At 37.7% G+C, this 20,989-nt stretch overlaps 2 protein-coding genes across 5 annotated transcripts; one reads left to right on the top strand and one right to left on the bottom strand.

The window, feature by feature from the left end:
• Positions 1 to 257: 257 nt before the first annotated feature.
• On the bottom strand, positions 258 to 752 carry LOC138905861 (uncharacterized). The gene has a single exon (XM_070194378.1). It carries the CDS (start codon positions 750 to 752, stop codon positions 258 to 260), a length of 495 nt encoding a protein of 164 aa, XP_070050479.1.
• Positions 753 to 11,345: 10,593 nt separating this feature from the next.
• On the top strand, positions 11,346 to 20,863 carry LOC104106871 (uncharacterized). Of its 4 annotated transcripts, none has more exons than XM_070196240.1 (9): positions 11,350 to 11,576; positions 12,542 to 15,831; positions 15,936 to 16,016; positions 17,244 to 17,396; positions 17,873 to 18,036; positions 18,137 to 18,284; positions 18,821 to 18,943; positions 19,335 to 19,422; positions 20,219 to 20,863. In XM_070196240.1, the coding sequence occupies exons 2-9, from the start codon at positions 12,856 to 12,858 to the stop codon at positions 20,245 to 20,247; spliced, it is 3,762 nt and encodes a 1,253-aa protein (XP_070052341.1). In that variant the 5' UTR covers positions 11,350 to 11,576; positions 12,542 to 12,855; the 3' UTR covers positions 20,248 to 20,863. The 4 variants fall into 4 exon arrangements, with proteins under 4 accessions (XP_009613818.1, XP_070052341.1, XP_009613815.1 ...); XM_009615520.4 differs by having other exon boundaries at positions 11,352 to 11,568; positions 20,405 to 20,863; XM_009615519.4 differs by having other exon boundaries at positions 11,352 to 11,576; positions 20,405 to 20,863.
• Positions 20,864 to 20,989: the final 126 nt, after the last annotated feature.

The following is a 20,989-nucleotide window of genomic DNA, read 5'->3' as shown; positions in this document are numbered from 1 at the left end:
CCCCACCCTCACTTCCACCACCTTCTCCTAAAGTTTTATGGTATGACTTAGTAACTTGATACCCCCATAGCTGTTACAATTCTGGATATTACCTTTGTTCTTGTACATCGATATCATCGTACTCCACCTCCATTCATCTGGCATTCTCTTCGTCCTCAAAATAACATTAAACAGCACAGTCAGCTACTCCAAGCCTGCCCGTACTCATCTTACGCATAGCCCCCACAACCTCTTCAACCTTGATGCGCCTATAGTACCTAAAGTATTGGTGAATCTCGGAGTTCCCCAATTCCTAGCACAATGTCTCTATCCCCCTCTTCATTCAGAAGTTTATGAAAGTTAGTCTGCCATCTTCGCTTAATCTGAGCCTCTTCCATCAATACTCTGCCTTTCTCGTCTTTGATGCACCTCACTTGGTCCAGATCCCGAGCCTTCCTCTCTCTTGCTTTGGCCAGCCGGAATAACTTCCTGTCCCCGCCTTTGTCCCTCAGTTCCTCATACAGACAACCTAATGCTCCAGTCTTAGCCTCCATGACTGCTAACTTCGCTTCATTCCTAGCTTTCTTATACCTTTCTCTGCTCGCTCTCCTCTCCTCCTCGTCTGTTCTCTCCACTAACTTCAGGTATGTTTCTTTATTTGCTTTCATTTTACCTTGGACCTTGTCATTCCACCACCAATCACCTATGTGGCCGCCAGAATAACCCTTCGAGACCCCTAACACCTCTCTCGCTGCCTCCCTTATACAGTTCATCGTTGTTGTCCACATATCGCTTGCGTCCCCACCTATCCTTTTAGGCTCCCATATCCATCAACTCCCTCAAACTCCTGAGCTTTATCCTTAGTCAAGGCTCCCCACCTGATCCTCTATCGTTCCCGTACGAATGTGAGGCCCCGTAAATATTTTACCTATAACCCGGGATTTTATGGTGCCGAAGTAAGCTATGTGTTGATGAATATGGAGATTCTTTGCGGCGAGCTTGCTAGCCGCGATACGGACTTTTTGGGTAGAACAGTGCACTGGGGAGTAAAGGAAATGTTTTTGGCAAAAAAAATATTTTTGCGCGGCCCACTATGCGGTGGCAGAATGAAGCAGTAATTGGGCAAGTTTGGAGGAAAGTCTACAGTGCATTATGGGACTGCAGAACAGGTCTGCAGTGCATTATGCGATCGCAGAACAGGTATGCGGATCGCATAATGGCCGCAGAGTAGGGCAGAGTTGCCCAGTTCCAGAGGACCATTTCGCGACCCATTTTGGGGACCGCAGAAGCATTATGTGGTCGCATATGCGATCGCAGATCTGTGACGGGGCGCCTTTTTTTCTAACTTTTTTTTACCCGACCCTATTTCGATATATTAGAGTAATGGACCACTTCTGAAGCAAAAACATATATTCTAGAGTGAGGGAGTGCCAAAGAGTGAGAGGAGGAGTTCCTAAGCCCATCATCCATCAATTCTTGCTCTAAGTTGAAGAAATTGTAAGAAGAATTCACTAGGTCTTCATCTTAGAGGTAAGTTTCTACTCCATAGCCCTCAATTTTGTGATTCTAATTGAAAATAGGTAATAAGCCAAGCAATTCTTGGGTGTGGAAGTTGTTTATTTTTACATGCATGCACCATCAAGGGAAGTGGGAGGATTGTTGAACTCTTTTGGGTGAACTTTGTGTAGTGAGGTGAAAAATCCACCATATGAGGACCTTGGAACCTTAATACACACCTAGTATTTGATAAAATGCTCAAGTGAGCTAGAATTATGAACTCATTCCTAATTTATGTTCAATTTTGCAATATCTCTAAATAGATCGAAAATTAAAAGGGCTCGAGGCAAGTTATGTTGGCTAAACTTCTCTCTTAGAATTGAATTTCCATGATGATCTTGTAAGTCCCGAGTTGTCCATTATGAATTGACTTTTCTAAATAAGTAAACGTCGGATGATGTGTGTGTATATATATATATATATATATATATATATATATATATATATATATATATATATATGAATATGTTCAAATGTGTTCCGGAATGTTCTTATTATATTGTGCTATTCTTCGAGAGAGTATTTGAAGTATGAGTATGCATTAAAATGTTGGAACTTCAAGTCAAGTACAAATGAAAGTGATCACATCAAATTGTATAAGAGATCATATGTGCCTAAGACCCTAATTTGCTTAAGTATGTGTTTAAAGTCTTAATTTTAAAGGCCTTGTTATTTATTATCCATGATAATGATTGAAAATAGAATAGTGAGCTTGAATTATGAAGTACGGCCAATGTGCCAAGAATGATAGTACGTTATGGCCAATGATATCAATAAAATGAATGACATGTAAAAGAATACGAATTGAATGGTAAATACTTTTAATAACAAATGTTTGGGAGTATCGATTAGCTACCGAGGAAGGGTAAGTCGGAATAACATAACCCCAAAACTATACGTGGCGGTGTAGGAGTGATTGAGGGGTAAATCCCTGTGTTAATGTGATGAGACTGTTTCCCCTTATATGGGATGAGATTGGTGTGTTGAGATGTTTTCCCCTTAAATGGGATGAGATTATTTATAGCTAGATGTGATGTAATGTCGACCCACACGTCATTGTGGTGAGACGGCTTAGCCGATCGGGCTGAGATCGGACGCCATGCCGCGCATATGGTGGTATTGTGAGTGTATATCTTGGGGCGAGACAGCTTAGCCGATCGGGCTGAGATCGGACTCCGTGCTAAAACACGGTGATATATCGGTGCTAAAGATCTCCCAACTTAAATTACCGAAGCCTACTTGAAATTTACATTTCCCCTAATGTGACACTTTGATACCTCTCTTATTGATATCATGTTTTATTTTCCATTTTCTGTTGCTCGTTCTACTGAGAGGATGTTTAGTTTACATACTAGTACTATTCCATATGTACTAACGTCTCTTTTGCCGGGGGCACTGCATCTTTAATGGATGCAGGTAGTTCCATAGCAGGTGGTATTGATCAGTGATAGCAGCACACACTCTCCTCAGCTGATTTAGTGAGCCCCACTTCATTTCGGGTTCATGTATCTTCTATCCTTTGTACATAGCGTTTTGAGATATTGCTGGGGCCTTGTTGTCGGCACTGTCATAACACTCTTTTGTTCCTGTTAGAAGCTTTATAGACATAATGTGGGTTGTGTTTGTTTTGGAAAATTTAAAACTAAAAATGTTGTAATTATATTGTAATTGTATCATCTGTCCCACTTTAACTATGATTGTACAATGTACTATTTTGAACATTTGTTAAGGATGTGACTAATGGAAATGAAATGGTGTTGTTCACATGACTTCTTACTGACTAATTAATGAAATGCATTCGTCTCTCTATTTGTGAGTGAGTTGGGTAGACGGCACTGTGCAGGCTTTCTCGACCGGAGTAACTCTGTTGAGCACCGGTCGCACTCCCCGAGATCACGGCGTGACAACGAAACTCTTCTTTCTCTTTATTATGATACCGACGTCCATCACTAAAAACCTATGTTGTGTCGCGAGGGTCAATCCTTGCACAACCCTTTATCACACCTCTTGAGGAAGAGATAATCAATTTGATTTTTAGCCACTCTACTTCGAAAAGTAACCAAATGCTCCTCCCTCTATGGAAAACTAGAGTTTGCAATCACCAACTCAAATGCCTTAGCGAAATCCAACAGTGAAGTACCTCCTCCGGTCCTATCCTCAAAGCCGAAGACGCCATGTACCTCGCCATAGCCAGCAGCATTCGTCCCAATATGTCCATTGAAATCCCCTCCTATAAATAACTTTTCAGTAGGCGGAATACCACGCACAACCTTATCCAACCCCTCCTAGAATCGCCTTTTAACCTCCTCATCAAAGCACACTTGAGGCACGTAAGTGCTAATGTCATTTAGAGTGATCTCTCCAAGCACCATCTTAATAGCCATTAATCTATCATTCACCCGCCTAACCTCTATCACTGACTCTTCGAGTTCCCTATCCACCAAAATACCTACTCTGTTCTTACCCTTCATGCCTCTAGAGTACCACAATTTAAACCCGTCTACATCCCTCGCCTTCGATCCTACCCACCTAGTCTCCTGGACACAAGTAATATTGACCTCTATTTTCTGAAAAATCTTCGCCAACTCTATAGACTTACCCGTCAACGTCCCTATGTTCCATGACCCAATTCTCAACCTATAGGCTCCCTTGTTCCCCTTACCCCCCTTGGCCACCCCTGACCCATGCCCCGCCCCCATCCCCCGAGGACATGACCTTACTGTATCATCATAGACCACAACCACTATACCTATTGTAGACTAGGGAAATCGCTAACACAAAACAAGCAACAGACCAAACTTGAAGAAAACTAGTTATAACTACAGGCACTCTAATAGTATGACTAAACTAGTATCAACTAATATGGCAACAATTTAACTAACACAAGAGAAAGAGAAACATGAAGGCGGGAGGTACCAACTCTCGAGAATAGAACCTGGAATTTTGACTTGGTGCACACCCGAGGTTGCGGAACCTGACGTACTCCCTTCCAACTTCCTACAGGCCCTTGCTCAACCGGAGATGTTCCGCACTGCTTTCTCGTATGCCTCTCGCTCGTCTCCAAACGCCGAGGCTAGCAACATGAAAAATCACAAAAAAATAACCACGAAACCAACAGAGAAGGGGGGCTATCACCGCTGCAACTGGTGACTACCTCTATGGCAGCCCTGGCTGCTGTCGGCAGGGCAGTGGAGAGGGCTGAAGAAATTAAACATAGGGAAGGGAAAAAGGGGGGGACGATGCAAGAAGAAAGAGGACAACCAGGGGGAAGGGGTCCTTGTGAATTTTTGAATCCACATCATATTGCAATCTTAAGTCCTTGTGAGAGCTAAAATTTCTATCAAGGTACTTATCCCAGGTGGAATATTATGTAGGAATTTGTGAATCTTATTAAGAAATGAGAGCAAAATAGAACAATATACTAACGGAGACAAGATGTATATGAGGAGAATGTAGAAGTTATTTTATTCAAGTGTGTTTCTTCTATGTACTTCATAGGATAAAGAATACCCTATTTATAGGATATAAGATACATGAAAAGTTACAAGAATACACCTAAAGGTTACAAATATTAAGTGATGAATTAACTAAGTACATGAACTCAAATGGTTCATGGAATAGGGATGTCTAAGAGTATTCAATGGACATCCACTTTAACATATTCATAACACTCCCCCTTGGATGTCCATCTAAAAGATATTGTGCCTCGTTAAAACCTTACTAGGAAAACCCAGTGGAAAAAAGCCTAGTAAAGGAAAAAGAGTATACATATCTTGTAATACGCATTGAGTTCTGCCTCATTAAAAACCTTACCAGGAAAACCCAATTGGGACAAAACCTTGGTTAAGGGAAAAAGAGTACATCGCATATTATACTCCCCCTGATAAAAACTTTATTTGATATCTCGGAGACGGCGCATTCCAATCTTATGTCTTAGCTTCTCAAATGTTGATGTTGGCAATGCCTTAGTGAATAAATCTGCTAGATTGTCACTTGAACGGATTTGTTGAACATCTATCTCACCATTTTGCTGAAGATCGTGTGTGAAAAAAAACTTTGGTGAAATGTACTTTGTTCTGTCTCCTTTGATATATCCTCCTTTAAGTTGAGCTATGCAAGCAGCATTGTCTTCATACAATATCGTTGGAATCTTCGTTTTTAAAGAAAGACCACACAATTGTTGAATATGTTGAGTCACTGATCTCAACCATACATATTCTCGACTAGCTTCATGAATAGCTATTATCTCTGCATGATTGGAAGATGTAGCAGCTAAAGTTTGTTTTGTTGAACGCCATAAAATAGTTGTACCCCCATAAGTAAATAGATAGCCTGTTTGAGATCGGGCTTTATGTGGGTCAGACAAATAACCTGCATCTGCATAACCAATCAACTGTGAATCGGATTCATAAGAATAAAACAATCCCATATCAATAGTCCCTCGGAGGTATCTAAAAATATGCTTAACACCATTCCAGTGTCTTGTTGTTGAAAAGGAACTAAATCTTGCTAATAAGCTTACTGCAAAACTTATATCTGGTCGAGTATTATTTGCAAGATACATTAGTGCCCCAATTGCACTAAGATATGGAGTTTCATCACCAAGAAGCTCTCCATCATTTTCATGAGGTCGAAATGGATCTTTATTTTATATCAAGTGATCTCACAACCATCGGGGTACTTAATGGATGTGCTTTATCCATATAAAAACGCTTTAGAATCTTTTCGGTATAAGTTGATTGATGGACAAAAATTCCATCTTTCATATGCTCAATTTGTAGATCAAGACAAAATTTTGTCTTTCCAAGATCTTTCATTTCAAACTCTTTCTTCAAACAGTCTACTGCTTTTGGAAGTTCCTCAGGAGTTCCAATAATATTTAGATCATCAACATACACAGTGATTATAACAAATTCAGATCCAGACCTTCTTATAAATACACAAGGACAAATTGGATCATTCTTATACCCTTCTTTCAGCAAATACTCACTCAGGCGATTATACCATATTCGCCCTGATTGTTTCAATCCATATAAGGATTTTTGAAGCTTTATTGAACAAGTTTTCCGAAAACTTTTATTAGTTTCAGGAACTTTGAGCCCTTCAGGGATTTTCATATAAATTTCGTTGTCTAATGTGCCATACAAATAGGTTGTGACAACATCCATTAGACGCATATCAAGTTTTTCATGGACTGCCAAATTTATAAGATACCTGAAAGTGATTGCATCCACCACATGAGAATATATCTCCATATAATCAATGCCAGGTCTTTGCAAAAATCCTTGTGCTACAAGTCGTGCTTTATATCTAACGACTTCATTTTTATCATTTCGTTTTCGCACAAAAAATCATTTGTATCCCACTGGCTTTATTCCTTCAGTTGTTCGGACTATACGTCCGAATACTTCTCGTTTTTCAAGTGACGCTAATTCTGCCTGGATAGCGTCTTTCCATTTTTGCCAATCATTTCTCTGTCTACATTCATCAACAGATCTTGGTTCAAGATCCTCATCTTGTTGCATTATTTCAACAGCATCATTATAAGCAAAAATATTGTCGACAATAATATTATTTCGGTTCCACTTTTTTGCCATAGAGACATAACTTATTGAGATCTCTTCATTCTTATTATTTTCAGATACCTGGACCTCCTCTGAGGTCTTATCATTTGTTATGTCACAGGGCTCTTTTTGAGCAATTACCTCTATATTATGATCTCCTAGATTATTTGCTTCTTTTCACTTTCGAGGATTTTTATCTTTGGAACCAATTGGTCTACCACGTTTCAAGCTTGTCTTAGACTCATTTGTATTTATAGATTGTCCAACCGGGACATCAATTTGAATAGGAGCATTAGCAGCTGGAATATGTGACTTAGTCACCCTTGGTAGGTTAATGAATGCATCAGGTAGTTGATTTGCAATATTTTGCAAATAAATTATCTTTTGAACCTCGTGTTCACATTGATTTATTCGAGGATCTAAATGAAATAGTGATAATGCATTCCAATCTATCTCCTTTTGCAACTACTTATTTTCTCCCCCTAATATTAGGTATACTGATTCATCAAAATGACAATCAGTAAATCTTCCCGTAAATAAATCTCCAGTTATAGATTCCAAATATTTTATAATAGAAGGAGATTCATACACAACATATATCCCCAATCTTCTTTGGGGTCCCATCTTTGTGCATTGTGGTGGAGCAATTGGAACATATACTGCACATCCAAATATTCTAAGATGGAAAATATTTGGCTCCTGACCAAAAGCCAATTGTATTGGGGAGACTTTATGATAACTTATGGGTCTGATCCGCACAAGAGCTACCGCATGCAAAATAGCATGTCCCCATGCCGAAATGGGAAGTTTTGTTCTCATAAGCATTGGTCTAGCAATTAATTGGAGGCGTTTGATCAATGATTCCGCTAGACCATTTTGAGTATGAACATGAGCAACTGGATGCTCAATTGTTATCCCAGTTGATATGCAATAATCATTAAAGGCCTGGGACGTAAATTCACCAGCATTATCAAGACGAAGTGTCTTAATTGCATAATCTGGAAACTGTGCTCGTAATCTTATTAATTGAGCTAGTAACCTCGCAAAGGCCAAATTGCAGGTTGATAACAAGCACACATGTGACCATCTTGTAGATGCATCTATCAAAATCATATAATATCTGAATGGTCCACATGGAGGGTGTATGGGCCCACATATATCACCCTGTATATGTTCCAAAAATGCAGGAGATTCAACTCCAACTTTAATTACTGATGGTCTAATAATCAGTTTCCTTGAGAACATGCAGCACAAGAGAATTCTTTAGTTTGAAGAATCTTTTGGTTCTTTAATGAATGACCATGTGAATTCTCAATTATTTTGCGCATTATATTATAACCGGGATGGCCCAACCGGTCATGCCAAATAATAAAATCATTAGTAAACTCCTTGTTTACTATGGCATGTGATTCAACTACACTAATATTAGTGTGATATAATCCAGAGGAAAATGCGGGAAGCTTTTCAAGCACATACTTCTTTTTCGCTTTTATTGTAGTAATATAAAGGTATTCCACATTTCCTTCATTGGTGGTCTCAATATGATAGCCATTTTGGCGAATATCTTTGAAACTCAACAAGTTTCTCTGAGACCTACTACAATATAATGCATCATTAACATGCAATATAGTTCCTCCTGGTAGTAATACAGTTGCTCTTCCAGAGCCCTCAATTAATTTTGTATAACCAGATATTATTATGATATTGACTTCTTTCATAATTAAATAAGAGAAATATCTCTTATCTTTTAATATGGTGTGCATCGTAGCACTATCCAGAAGACATATTTCTTCTTTATTATTCATACGGCCAAATGAAGACTGGAAAGTTTTCATATTCTTCAAAAAAAAATATACATCATAAGTAATATTGAAAAATTTAAGAACAAAAGAAACTACATTTATGAAATTAAATACTAACAACATAAAAAGTTTTATTCAAAATATGAATTTCATAAAAAGAAATACATTTATTCTTATAATTTTTCTCAATAATAAATTTTCAGTTATGATGCTCAAAGAAGTCTCCAGCTTCTAAATGAGTAATATCTGCAAGGACTTCAAAAATAGCATCTTTATAGGCAAGGTTTGCTTCAACTTTATCATGATTATTTATAGGACCCGCCTCAAAATCATTTTGAAAAGTCAAGTGAGTCTCAACTTTATTTTGTTTTCCTTTTATAGATGCTTGATAAAGTTTGACAAAATATTCAGGTGTACGACAAATTTGTGCCCAATGATTTTTCATACCACATCGATGGCAAACATTACCTTTACCTTTTGAAGGATTATTCTGAGAATCCTTATTGTTCTCTTGTTTATAACGACCACCACCATGGCGATTATTATTTCGTCCCTTGCCACGCCCACGTATATTTATACGGCCACGATAGTTATTTTGTCTTTTTTCAGACTTTGGATCTACCGTTCCCAGATTCGCTTTTGGAAATGGAGCTGATCCAGTGGGGCGGGCTTCATAATTTTTTATTAAAAGGGCATTATGTTGTTCAGCCACCAAAAGGCATGAAATTAACTCAGAATATTTCTTAAAGCCCTTTTCATGGTATTGCTGTTGTAACACCATATTTGAGGCATTAAAAGTGAAAAGAGTTTTTTCCAGCATGTCCTCATCATTCATAGGTTCCCCACATAATTTTAGTTGGGAAATTATTCTATATACAGCAGAATTATATTCACTTATGGTCTTATAATCTTGTAGCCGTAAGTGCATCCACTCACGACGAGCTCTTGGCAATACCGTGGCCTTTAGGTGGTCATATCGTTCCTTCAAACTAGTCCATAATTGAAATGGATCTTTCAAGGTTAAATATTCACTTTTTAACCCTTCATCGAGATGATGGCGAAGGAAAATCATGGCTTTCGCCTTATCCTGACTTGATGCTTCATTTCCTTCTTTAATAGTGTCACCAAGACCTTAAGCGTCAAGGTGAATTTCAGCATCAAGTACCCATGGCAAATAGTTATTCCCAGAGATGTCAAGTGCCATAAATTCAAGCTTTGACAAATTCGACATAGTAAAAACTATCATAGATATAAGTGAATTATAATGATAAGAATTATTATCAATTCAGTGCAGTACATAATCGTGTATTAATACTATATATGTAAAATTATCAAACAAACAATTATGTGCAGTGCGATGATAAATTAGTGTTTAATATTACCCACAAAAACTTTAGACATGTAAGTATATTTCCATAGAATAAATAAGTTGAATTAATATGTACTAGTATAATTTTGTTCTACTTAGAATACGTTTAAATAAGTTAAGTAGACATAAAACTAGATGATATCAATTTTGACAAGTTTCAACATTCAATACGATTCATCTAATAGTTCAGTCGTTAATTTTAAAGTCATTAATTAGTTTGTACACTTAAATGATAAATTTATTGGAGACACATTTAAACCTTTTGAAAATTTTGCAAGAATTCCTTCTAAATGCATATTCTGTTAGAATATTTGGATGCGGGCTTAATTAGTCTAATTATTGTAATTTAATTTTAATACTTATTTATTTATGTGTAGGATTAAAGTTCTTCGTAGTTTATATAATGAAATATCAATTTAACCGAAACTTATTATTTTCATACCAATGCAATTATTATAATCATATTCAAAATAAGTTATGCATATAGTAATTAAATTGCAGGTTAAAGAAAGATCCTAGTAGAAATATTATAAACGTAAGAATGTATAGCTGAATCGAAAAAGAAACTGATTACCTCTTTTAGAAAGAAGATAAAATTCGGATGAAGCAGATAACCACAGTTGGTTAGAACCTCGTGCTGATAACGTATTAAGAAATGAGAGCAAAATAGAACAATATACTAACGGAGACAAGATGTACATGAGGAGAATATAGAAGTTATTTTATTCAAGTGTGTTTCTACTATGTACTTCATAGGATAAAGAATACCCTTTTATAGGATATAAGATACATGAAAAGTTATAAAAATACACCTAAAGGTTATAAATATTATGTGATGAATTAACTAAGTACATGAACTCAAATGGTTTATGCAATAGGAATGTCTAAGAGTATTCAATGGACATCCACTTTAACATATTCATAACAAATCTTTTGTTTTTTTATGATACTTCGGACATAATATCAACACTTAAAACTTAAAACTCGGAAAGGAAAAAAAAGTATAAGGTCAAAAGTGCAAGTAAAGTGAAATATAATGACTGAAAGCATAAAAAGGACATATATTTGGACGTTGAAGTTGTCAACCATGAAGTCTTTTGAGTAGAAAAAGAAGTTTGTCCAAAAGTACCAGACCTATAGGCTAAAAGTACCATCTTTTAAGCGTATTTTAGGGGCAAGTCTACATTTGATTCTTTTTCACTATGGCAGAACCATAGAGATCTCCAATATCTATCAGTTAGTAACCTGATTTGCTTCCGCGACTGCTCCCTTCTGCTCCGGCGCTGGCCATGTAAATGTATTACGGTAAACTGTTTGATCATAGAACCGCAATTTCTTTTGGTTGAGAATTGTTTTATTTTTTGTCTTGATAATAAAAAGTTTGGATTTTAATTTTGTTTTTAGCTTGATTTAACTTAAAATTTGGGTTTGGATAATTTTTGGTTGTTGATTTTGAGCATCTCATTATTCCCATAAGGCCGAGTTTCATCATTCAATCAACTATGTCTAAATGTTAAGCTAGTTGTGATTGTTTTCATGAATCTTATATAATTGTTCTGCTCTACTCGGGCTCCTTTTATTTTAATGCTAATAATTTGTTTTATTGAGGTCGGGCTTGATGCTAGGTCCTAAACAGTTGAGTTGAACTGAGCTGGCTAAGGTTTCGGCTTGGGTCAGCTTGTGTGTTTTGCGGCAGCTCTGAAAATGTTGATAGAAGTAGAGGTTCTGCTAAAGATTTTACAGCTCAGTCTAATACAAGCCACTTATAAGACTTGTTTTTACTTTCTCCAAAGATTATAGGTTCAAACTTTAGTAATCAAAAAAAAAAAAAACGAACTGAAGTTTACGGATCTTATTACTTGCTGTAAAGGTTGGGAGAGTGGAAATTTCTGGCTGGGAAAAACTTACCATCAACAGGTGTTTGCAATAATCGTAAATGAATGACATGTGCGACTGTACATCTTGACTTTTTCTAATCGTTAATTACAAATATAATTAGTTAATTATATGTATTCTCACCCTGTTTAGTAATTGATGCTCCTCTTAGAGTTAGTACAAGCACTCATCGAACAATGTGTCTTCACCTTTTTCTTTTGACATTTTTATGGCAAACAATATAATTTTCACCTTGAGGTTTGGTTTTAGGAAAGTAGACATTGTCGGAATGATACCTTAATATGTGATTACCTTGCATAGGACACGTAACATGGCAACCCTTGATTTTATCTTGTTAATCATGTTCTGATAATAGACTAAATGCTTTTGTGCAGGTTGTAGCTCTTCACAAGGGTCAGCTTTTACCTAAAAAATTGCAAGATCAAGGCATAGCGTATTAGAAGTTTTCTGTGAGGGATAACTAAATAAGAAAACGGTTATAACGGTTTTTCTGTTACCTAACTGCTCGATCAATGTTCACCTCTAAAAATTCTAAAAGAGAATAGCTAAATAAAATCAGCTATTACTCATTTCTTCTTAAAGAATCTGAAAATAAAGCTTGCTGTTGAGATTGGAAGCTCATACTTGGCTGCTGTTCCATGGTTAATAAGTCTCCTTCCTGAGTGAATGTTAAGTTAAGTGATTAAAAATGGATAGGGATTTTGGAAAAGGGATGATGGGACAGCAAAATAACTTTGAACAAGCTCGTTATAGCTCTATAGAGACTAGAACAGAGGTCATTGGCTCTTCAAACCAGAGATTTTTCCAGGATTCATGCAGTTCTATCAGTGCAGACATAAGACCACCTGATTTCATTGTACCAGTCGGAGCTAGACCTGTAAACTATTCCTTTCAGACTGGCGAAGAGTTTTCTTTGGAATTTATGCGGGAAAGAGTTAACCCAAAGCAGAACCTCATTCCTCATGGTTCTGGGGGGACTACTGGAATTTCTCATACAGGTTCTGAAAGTGGATCAGATATTTCCATGATTGCCTCAGTTGGAAAAACTCGAGTTCAACATCACCAGAGGTCTAGTACTTCTATAAATGAAGGGATAAGCAACCACCAAGCTGTGCAAACTGGAACTAGAGCCTCATCAAGAAATAACAACGTCCATGGGATTCAAAGCCATATGTCTTCTAGATCTAGTACATCAACAAAGTTGAAGTTTCTGTGCAGTTTTGGTGGTAGAATTATCCCTCGTCCAAGTGATGGGAAACTCAGATATGTTGGAGGTGATACGCACCTCGTCCGTGTAAGCAAGGATATTTCTTGGGAGGAACTCAGGCAAAAGATGTTGACAATATTTAACAATTGTCACACAGTAAAATATCAGCTTCCTGGTGAGGATCTTGATGCATTAGTGTCAGTTTCTTGTGATGAAGACTTGCAGAATATGATAGAGGAATGTAATGTATTAGAAGGTGACGGATCACAAAAATTCCGGATATTTCTCTTTTCTAACAGTGACTTGGAAGATTATCTGGTTGGTCTGGAAAATATTGAAGGAGATTCAGAGATGCAGTACGTTATTGCTGTCAACGGCATGGACTTTGGTTCGAGAAGAAACTCTTTTGCCCTGGCCAGCACTTCAGAAAATAACCTGGATGAGTTTCTGAGTGCAACAATTGCTGGGGTGAATGGTCAAGTTGCTAGGGATCTAGCAGAGGCTGATACTTCAGATCCAGTCATTGGCATGCCTCTAACAAATCAATCTGCTCATGTAGGGGTAGGGGTGTCAATTTCATCACATACCTTCGACTCAAATCAACCAGGATACTTGGGTCAAACTGTATATCATGGTGACACTGAATGGCAACCTTTACCTTCTTCCATACCAGTTGACAGCTTCCGAGGTGTAGATGGCGAAAGCCTGGTTCTTCCATCTATGCAACTGCGGTATAACCATGGTTATCATCCGCCCAATATGCAAGTGCAGTACAACCATGGTTATCATCCACCCAACTCTTCACAAGTCACAGATAACTTTCTTGTAAGTTCGGGCCACGGTTACATGAATTGGAAAGGAGACGTGGCTCTTGGGCAGTCTTATCAGAGCTCGCATATGAATAACTATGAGACACCTGCTACAGTAGTAAATCTGAAAAGAGATAACTCTTCTCGGAAGCTGTTCGAACTTAGTAAAGATCATCGAGAGAAGGAAGTGCTTGAGGAGGGAAAGATAAAGATAGAAAGCTCTTTGCAGAAAATAAATGAGCCTGAAAAAATGTGTCCTTTGGAATGCGAAAGAGTTGTTTCCTCAAACCCACTGGATGATTCCACCTCAAGTCACGTTCCTAGAGTTGAAGTGTCGACCTTCACTGCTGTGGCAGTTGCTGCAAGTTCTGTTACACAATCTAAAATCAATGACAAGATTCAGGAACAAGTGCAGAGTTCGGCATCTCCTGAAGCTGTTCAGGAAGAAAAACTTGATAGGTTTACTGAAGATGGCTTCTCCAGATCTGGTAGAACTTCAAATGCTGGCTATGGTGACTCAGAGACACATCCACTTGATTTTAGCTACGAACAATCATCAATTCCTTCACGGCCTTATCGTTCTGAATGGATACCCAGGGAACAGCCCGGCCTTAATCGTTTATCTAGATCTGATGATTCATCTGCTTCGCAGTTCATAATGACCCATGCGCACTCTGGAGGCACACAGCACATCATAGAATCAGTAGATAAGTTGCACGACGGGAATGTGGCTCCCCAGACAGAGCATGTTATATCTTCTGGAAGATCTTTGTCTGCTAATCAACGTGCTACTGCAGAGAAAGGGGTAAAATTTCAGGAATCTATAGAGTTAAGTGTCAGTGCCACAGAAATTTATACCAAGGGTGCTGGAGAAGTTTCTGAAGCAAATCTCAATAAGCCTGAGCTGAAAGCTGCAACATATGCAGATAAAGTGAAATCTGGACTAGGTGATCATATCATCACAAGCAGTAATGTCCAGGCTGAGTCTGCTTCTGGGCAGACAGAGCTTCATTGGGGTGATGCAGCTGCAAATAGAGCCGAGGGAAATAAAGCAGCAGAGCAAATACAGCCTTTGGCTGTGAAAGAATGTCAGGTTGGAGAAGCAGCTTCCACAGAGAGGCCCTCTGTCACTGTTGGGACAATTGAGCATGGGAGCATTCTTTTTGACATTAATGACCGCTTTCCCCGTGATTTTCTCGCTGATATATTTTCGAAAGCTAAACTTATGGATGCTTCACCAGTGCCTGTTCCACTACACACTGATGGAACTGGTTTGAGCTTGAATATGGAGAACCATGAACCAAAGCACTGGTCCTTTTTTCAAAAGATAGCTCAAGGTGATTTTGGTAGAAGAGATGTCTCTTTGATGGACCAGGATCATCTTAGTATGTCTTCTACCTGTGCAAATGTTGATGATGGGGTGTCTATGGATTCTGGTTATCATCCTTTCCAGCGTGATGGAGCAATGATAGATCATATGGACTCTCAGCTCAATATTGAAGCTGAGTTCCAGCAACCATCACCTGAAATTGTTGGACCAGACACCATGGATTTGCCTTCAGAGTACAAACCTTCTCAAACCACTTACGTTCAAAGTATGCTGTATGATGGTGAATTGAGTTCAAAAATACCTGAATCGGGTTATCAGGTACTTTTTAGTAGTTGAGATTTCTAGCAGCATTATTTTGCTTCAATTTGAAATTATTGTTTTTTTAGCATATGGTGAAGTAAATTCTTTTATGTAACATGAAGGATGAGAACCAAGGAGCTCAGAATGCTGGCTTTCCCCCTACCAATCTCTCGCTTGGAGACTTTGATCCTAGCTCCTTGCAGGTACTGTGAACTATTCTATTGGTGGTTGGGTATGAGTTTAAAAGACGCCTGAGATTCAAAAAAAGCACTAAGGCTACTTTTGGATGGAAGTATGTGGAAGGAAGTGAAAGGAGACATTTCTTTTCCTTTCCTACTCTCTACATTCCTTACATCCTATACTAACAAAGTTCCTTTTAAAATAAAAGATTCTATACTTACAAAGTGTATATCGAGTCTATGAATTTTCTTTATGAAGCCAAGATATAGAAAAGCTTTGAGTTTCTACTTCAAGGTCCTGAATATATCTGCACAAGTTTCATGGGACAGCTTATAATTTTTCTGAATCGTTCCATTTTCTAAATCTAAATATATTAAATAGAGAAAGGTTTTGTAATTCTTCTTGATGTTCTGGACTTTGGTACAGATTTTTCTTAGGCCATCCACGCCATATACGGCATCAGTCTGTATTCTGTCTTGTTGATATTGCCAAGTACTAGCCCCTGTACGGCTGTACCTGGGCGAGACTCTGACATCACTTTTTGCCTTTCGCTTTTCTTTTTCTGGTGTTGATGGTGGTGCTTGGTTGGGGGAGGGAGGGTGGGGACAGCTGGGGCCGGAGGAAGGATAAGTAGCCAGTGACATATGATGTAGTAGGTTTTCTTATCCGTGCTTTCATTTTCTTAAGCAATAAAGGTAGTTCTAGTCGAGCCTTATTTTAGTGTAAAAGCAGCCTTTTCCCAAATTTCAAGAGAAAAGGTAGTATGATTTTTTTCCTTGGTTTCATTTTCTTAAGCAATAAAGTTAGCTTTAATCAAGCTTCATTTTAGTGTAGTCATTATTGCTATAATTTTTGTTCTTTTCTCTTTTTCATTGTGCATGCCGCAGGAAGAGAGGGGGGGGTGTTTGGTCAGTGAGGAGAGGGCTTTTCGTTCATATTTGTTACAGAATGTATATAGACTTCTTTCCTTGTACTGTACATAACCATATATAGGTAGCATATCCTTAGGATTCCTTCTTTATTTCTTTCCCTAGTTAGCTCCTAATGTACTGTATTTTTAACCATATATAGGTACAATATTGTTGGCTTTTCGTTCTGCATCTGGCTTGCATATGGAGTGTTTCCTACTTTCTATTAGTCTTTTCTCACACATCGATTATAGTTAATTATACATCTCTTCTACTTTAATGGGTATTTGCAACTCTTCTTTCTGTCAATCTTTGTTGTTAACTTGATTTATTGCATTATAGATTATCACTAATGAAGATCTTGAAGAGTTAAAGGAATTGGGTTCTGGAACATTTGGGACCGTATATCATGGAAAATGGAGAGGGACTGACGTTGCCATCAAGAGAATTAAAAAAAGCTGTTTCACAGGTCGCTCATCAGAGCAGGAGAGATTGGTGAGTGTCTTAAAGTAATAGCGTATTTTATTTCTGCTGCAATATGAGTAACAAATGTGCAGTTTCCAGTAGATGGTCATCTTGAACTGCAAAATTTGCAAAAATAAAACTAACAGAAGCTAAAAAGTTATACAACCATGTTATTGTTTTTTTGAGAAGGAAATCCATGTTATTGTTTGCACCGTCTATATCTCTATATCATGGTAGAAGCTGTGAAGTGTTTTCTTGTTGGCTCTGGGTTTATGAGATCTAGCGTAAATTGTACACCCAATTGATATTTTGTATCATTACAAGTTACTTTATACATACTTGAAATGGTTTTTATCGCAGTACAGAAATAGACGGAGTGAGTTCCATTGTAGTCTAGAATTTTATAAAATTTTGAACTTGTAGAAGCATTTAAGTACATAAATTGGTCATGCTTCTGCTTTCTTTGCACTAGCTATTTCATGATAGAACTTGGGAACTATTTCCAGACTGTGGAGTTTTGGCGTGAAGCTGAAATTCTTTCAAAACTACATCATCCCAATGTGGTGGCATTTTATGGTGTTGTGCAAGATGGGCCAGGGGGGACTCTTGCCACAGTAGCAGAATTCATGGTGAATGGTTCTCTTAGACATGTTTTACTTTGCAAGGACAGGTGCAGCAATACTGGATAGTACACTTCTTAAACTATTCATTTCGTTTTCTTTTTTCTCTAGAAAACTTATTATGTTCTCCTCCCTACTCGAACTGTCCAGACACCTTGATCGTCGCAAGAGGCTCATAATTGCAATGGATGCTGCATTTGGAATGGAATATTTGCACTCAAAGAATATTGTGCATTTTGATCTGAAATGTGACAATTTGCTTGTCAACTTAAAGGATCCTTCTCGACCCATTTGTAAGGTGACTTCAAGAATGTGCTGCTTTTGAATTTTTTCAATGGGTGCTGCATTTGCAAGAATTTGCTGGTTTTGATCTGAAATGCGACAATGTGCTTTGTCTTTCTATACCATACAAGTCTGACAATCATAATCAGCTTATTAGCCAATATATTAGTAATACCCTTTGAGAGGAAATAGATCTAAAACATTTATAATGCGGTTAATCCCGCCTTGATCCAAGCTATTATTGCGAAAATTCTTGATACAACCATCTGTAGACCAATAACAAGCAATAGATGGAATACCACAAGAGGACTTGTACCTATAAAAGTGTGATTTTCGTAATCTTTACACATTTTCTAGATCTAAGGTTGTCTTTTCCGGATTACTAGCTTAAAATGATAATGCACTGTAAACATCTTCTTCAGTCACTTCGATAACCACTCATTATACTAAGTTACAAGTTTAATGTGACAATTAATTCTTCGTCAAGTAAAGGACAGCAAAGATGTTGTGTAGGGAACAACCCAAAGCTAATGAAAATCGTGTTCTGTATAGGTGGCTGATTTCGGACTGTCAAAAATAAAGAGAAATACCTTGGTTACTGGTGGTGTCAGGGGAACGCTTCCTTGGATGGCTCCAGAACTATTGAATGGTGGCAGTAACAAGGTTTCTGAGAAGGTAAGCTTTCAATCCTATTTTTTATATTAACCTCTTCACATGTGAATGTGAAACTTAGTCTATTTCAGACATCATTTTTCACTTCGTGTGGGGTGTAGCGAAGGGGCATACTTAATGCTTATCAACTCAACCTGCTGTTATTGATTTTTCGCCAACTTCAAGAATCTGATGGATTGTGTGGTCTCTTTGTTTCATTAGTTTTGCGTTTAAGCTTCTGCATTCAATAGCCTCTATTTTCTTGCAACACTTCCTTCTAATTTTTCCTTTGAAATGTTGTTTGACCAAAACTTTATCAGCAGGAATTTCACTTTTTGGATAGAAAGAACCATGAAAAAAATGCAATCCTATACGCACTAGTTGCCATTCGTAGTGACAAATCAAAATTTTGCAGGTCGATGTCTTTTCCTTTGGGATTGTGCTGTGGGAAATCCTTACTGGCGAGGAACCTTATGCTAATATGCACTATGGAGCAATTATAGGTTTGTTTTACTCAATCCCTTCCAACATTTTGCTCTTGCTATTGCTTATTGCACTTTGTGCTGTCATTTGCTGCCTGCATCTGACAATAAAATTACTTGCTATATCCTATATTTCCTGCTAAATGACGCCTTAATGAAGGATAGAGGCTGGAGTGTTAAGAGTCCAGTCTAAAAGTAAGCAACAGAAGGTTGTTTCTTCACTGGAAAGTAAAAGCACAACATTTATAGATATATTTAGTCAATTCATGCGCTTCCAATTTTTATCCTCTAATTTCTGAAGTCCGCTACACTTTAAAAAAAAATCAATATCTAGAACTTCGTGATCAAAACTTTGGTCTTCTCAAGTTAATAAGATGTTTTTTTATCTTAAAACTATATCTGCAAGGGCATTCCATAAGTGGCAATATTAAAAAAGATATTGAAGCCTAACATGGTTCAACTAGTTTAATGCTTGTTCCTATTCCCTCTAATCTCTTACCTAGGAAGCCACTTAGAATGTCAGGTGCAGCTTGAACATACAAGAAAATACTTGGTATGTGGAACTGAGAATTGAAATGCACCGAAAAGACAAGTTATATAGTATTGAAGTGAAATGGGCTCGAATAGAGCGAAGATTATATAGAGGATTCTTATAGCTGACCCCAACTATGTTTAGGATTGAAGTGAAATTGATTTGATTGATAGACATCTAGAATAGAGCACCACTCCCCTCAACCCTACTTAATCTTCATTCCTTTTAATTCTCTCTTTGTTTTGGTTTTTTTCCCATTGTGTTCCACTCCTCATTCTCATGCAGGAATCCCTTGGTGGTGTCCCTCCCTGTAGTTTCTACTAGTTCTAAGCTGGGTAGAAATATAAAGAAATGGTGTGATCGATCCTACGTAAAAGCTGAAAGCTATACAAACCACAGATGCAGTTTGGAAATTAATGCAGTCTTGTATCCTTCTTAAAAGCAGGCTTGTATCGTTTGTACTGTATGCAGGTGGTATTGTAAGCAACACATTGAGACCGCCTGTGCCAAGCTTCTGTGACAGTGAGTGGAGAATGCTTATGGAACAATGTTGGGCTCCGGATCCTGCCATCCGCCCATCTTTCAGTGAAATTGCTAGACGCTTACGTGCCATGGCTGCTGCCTGTCCAACAAGACCACAAGCTCATCCAACCCAAAATAAGCAACCCAAGTGATGGTGTGGCGTCTTCTTTCCTGGTATCTGTGGCGGAAGTTTCTTATGAGTAGTTTCTAAGTATAGTCTGTTTATTCTGTAACATTGGAGTGAGGAGAGTGGTCTCCTTCAGGGTGTGAAACAACATTGTGAAAAAACTAATGAACGATAGATTATATATATTCCCGTTAAAAACATGAAAATCTTGTTACATATTGCAATTTGTAAGGCATCATTTGTATCTATGATAAATGGAAATGTAGCTTTGGCCTTAGAAATGCTTGGTGATATTACAAGTTTAAGTGATTTTATTTTGCCTCTATTTGGAGTTTGCTTCGTTTGGCAACTAGAGAAGGGGAGTGGATGGGAGGTAAGAAAAAAATTATTTCTTTTTTTTTTTTTCT

The sequence above is a fragment of the Nicotiana tomentosiformis genome, chromosome 2 (assembly GCF_000390325.3).
Source record: "Nicotiana tomentosiformis chromosome 2, ASM39032v3, whole genome shotgun sequence".
Taxonomy (NCBI): Eukaryota; Viridiplantae; Streptophyta; class Magnoliopsida; order Solanales; family Solanaceae; genus Nicotiana; species Nicotiana tomentosiformis.
The sequence above is the reverse complement of the archived record's forward strand: the minus strand, read 5'-3'. Positions and strand labels throughout refer to the sequence as shown.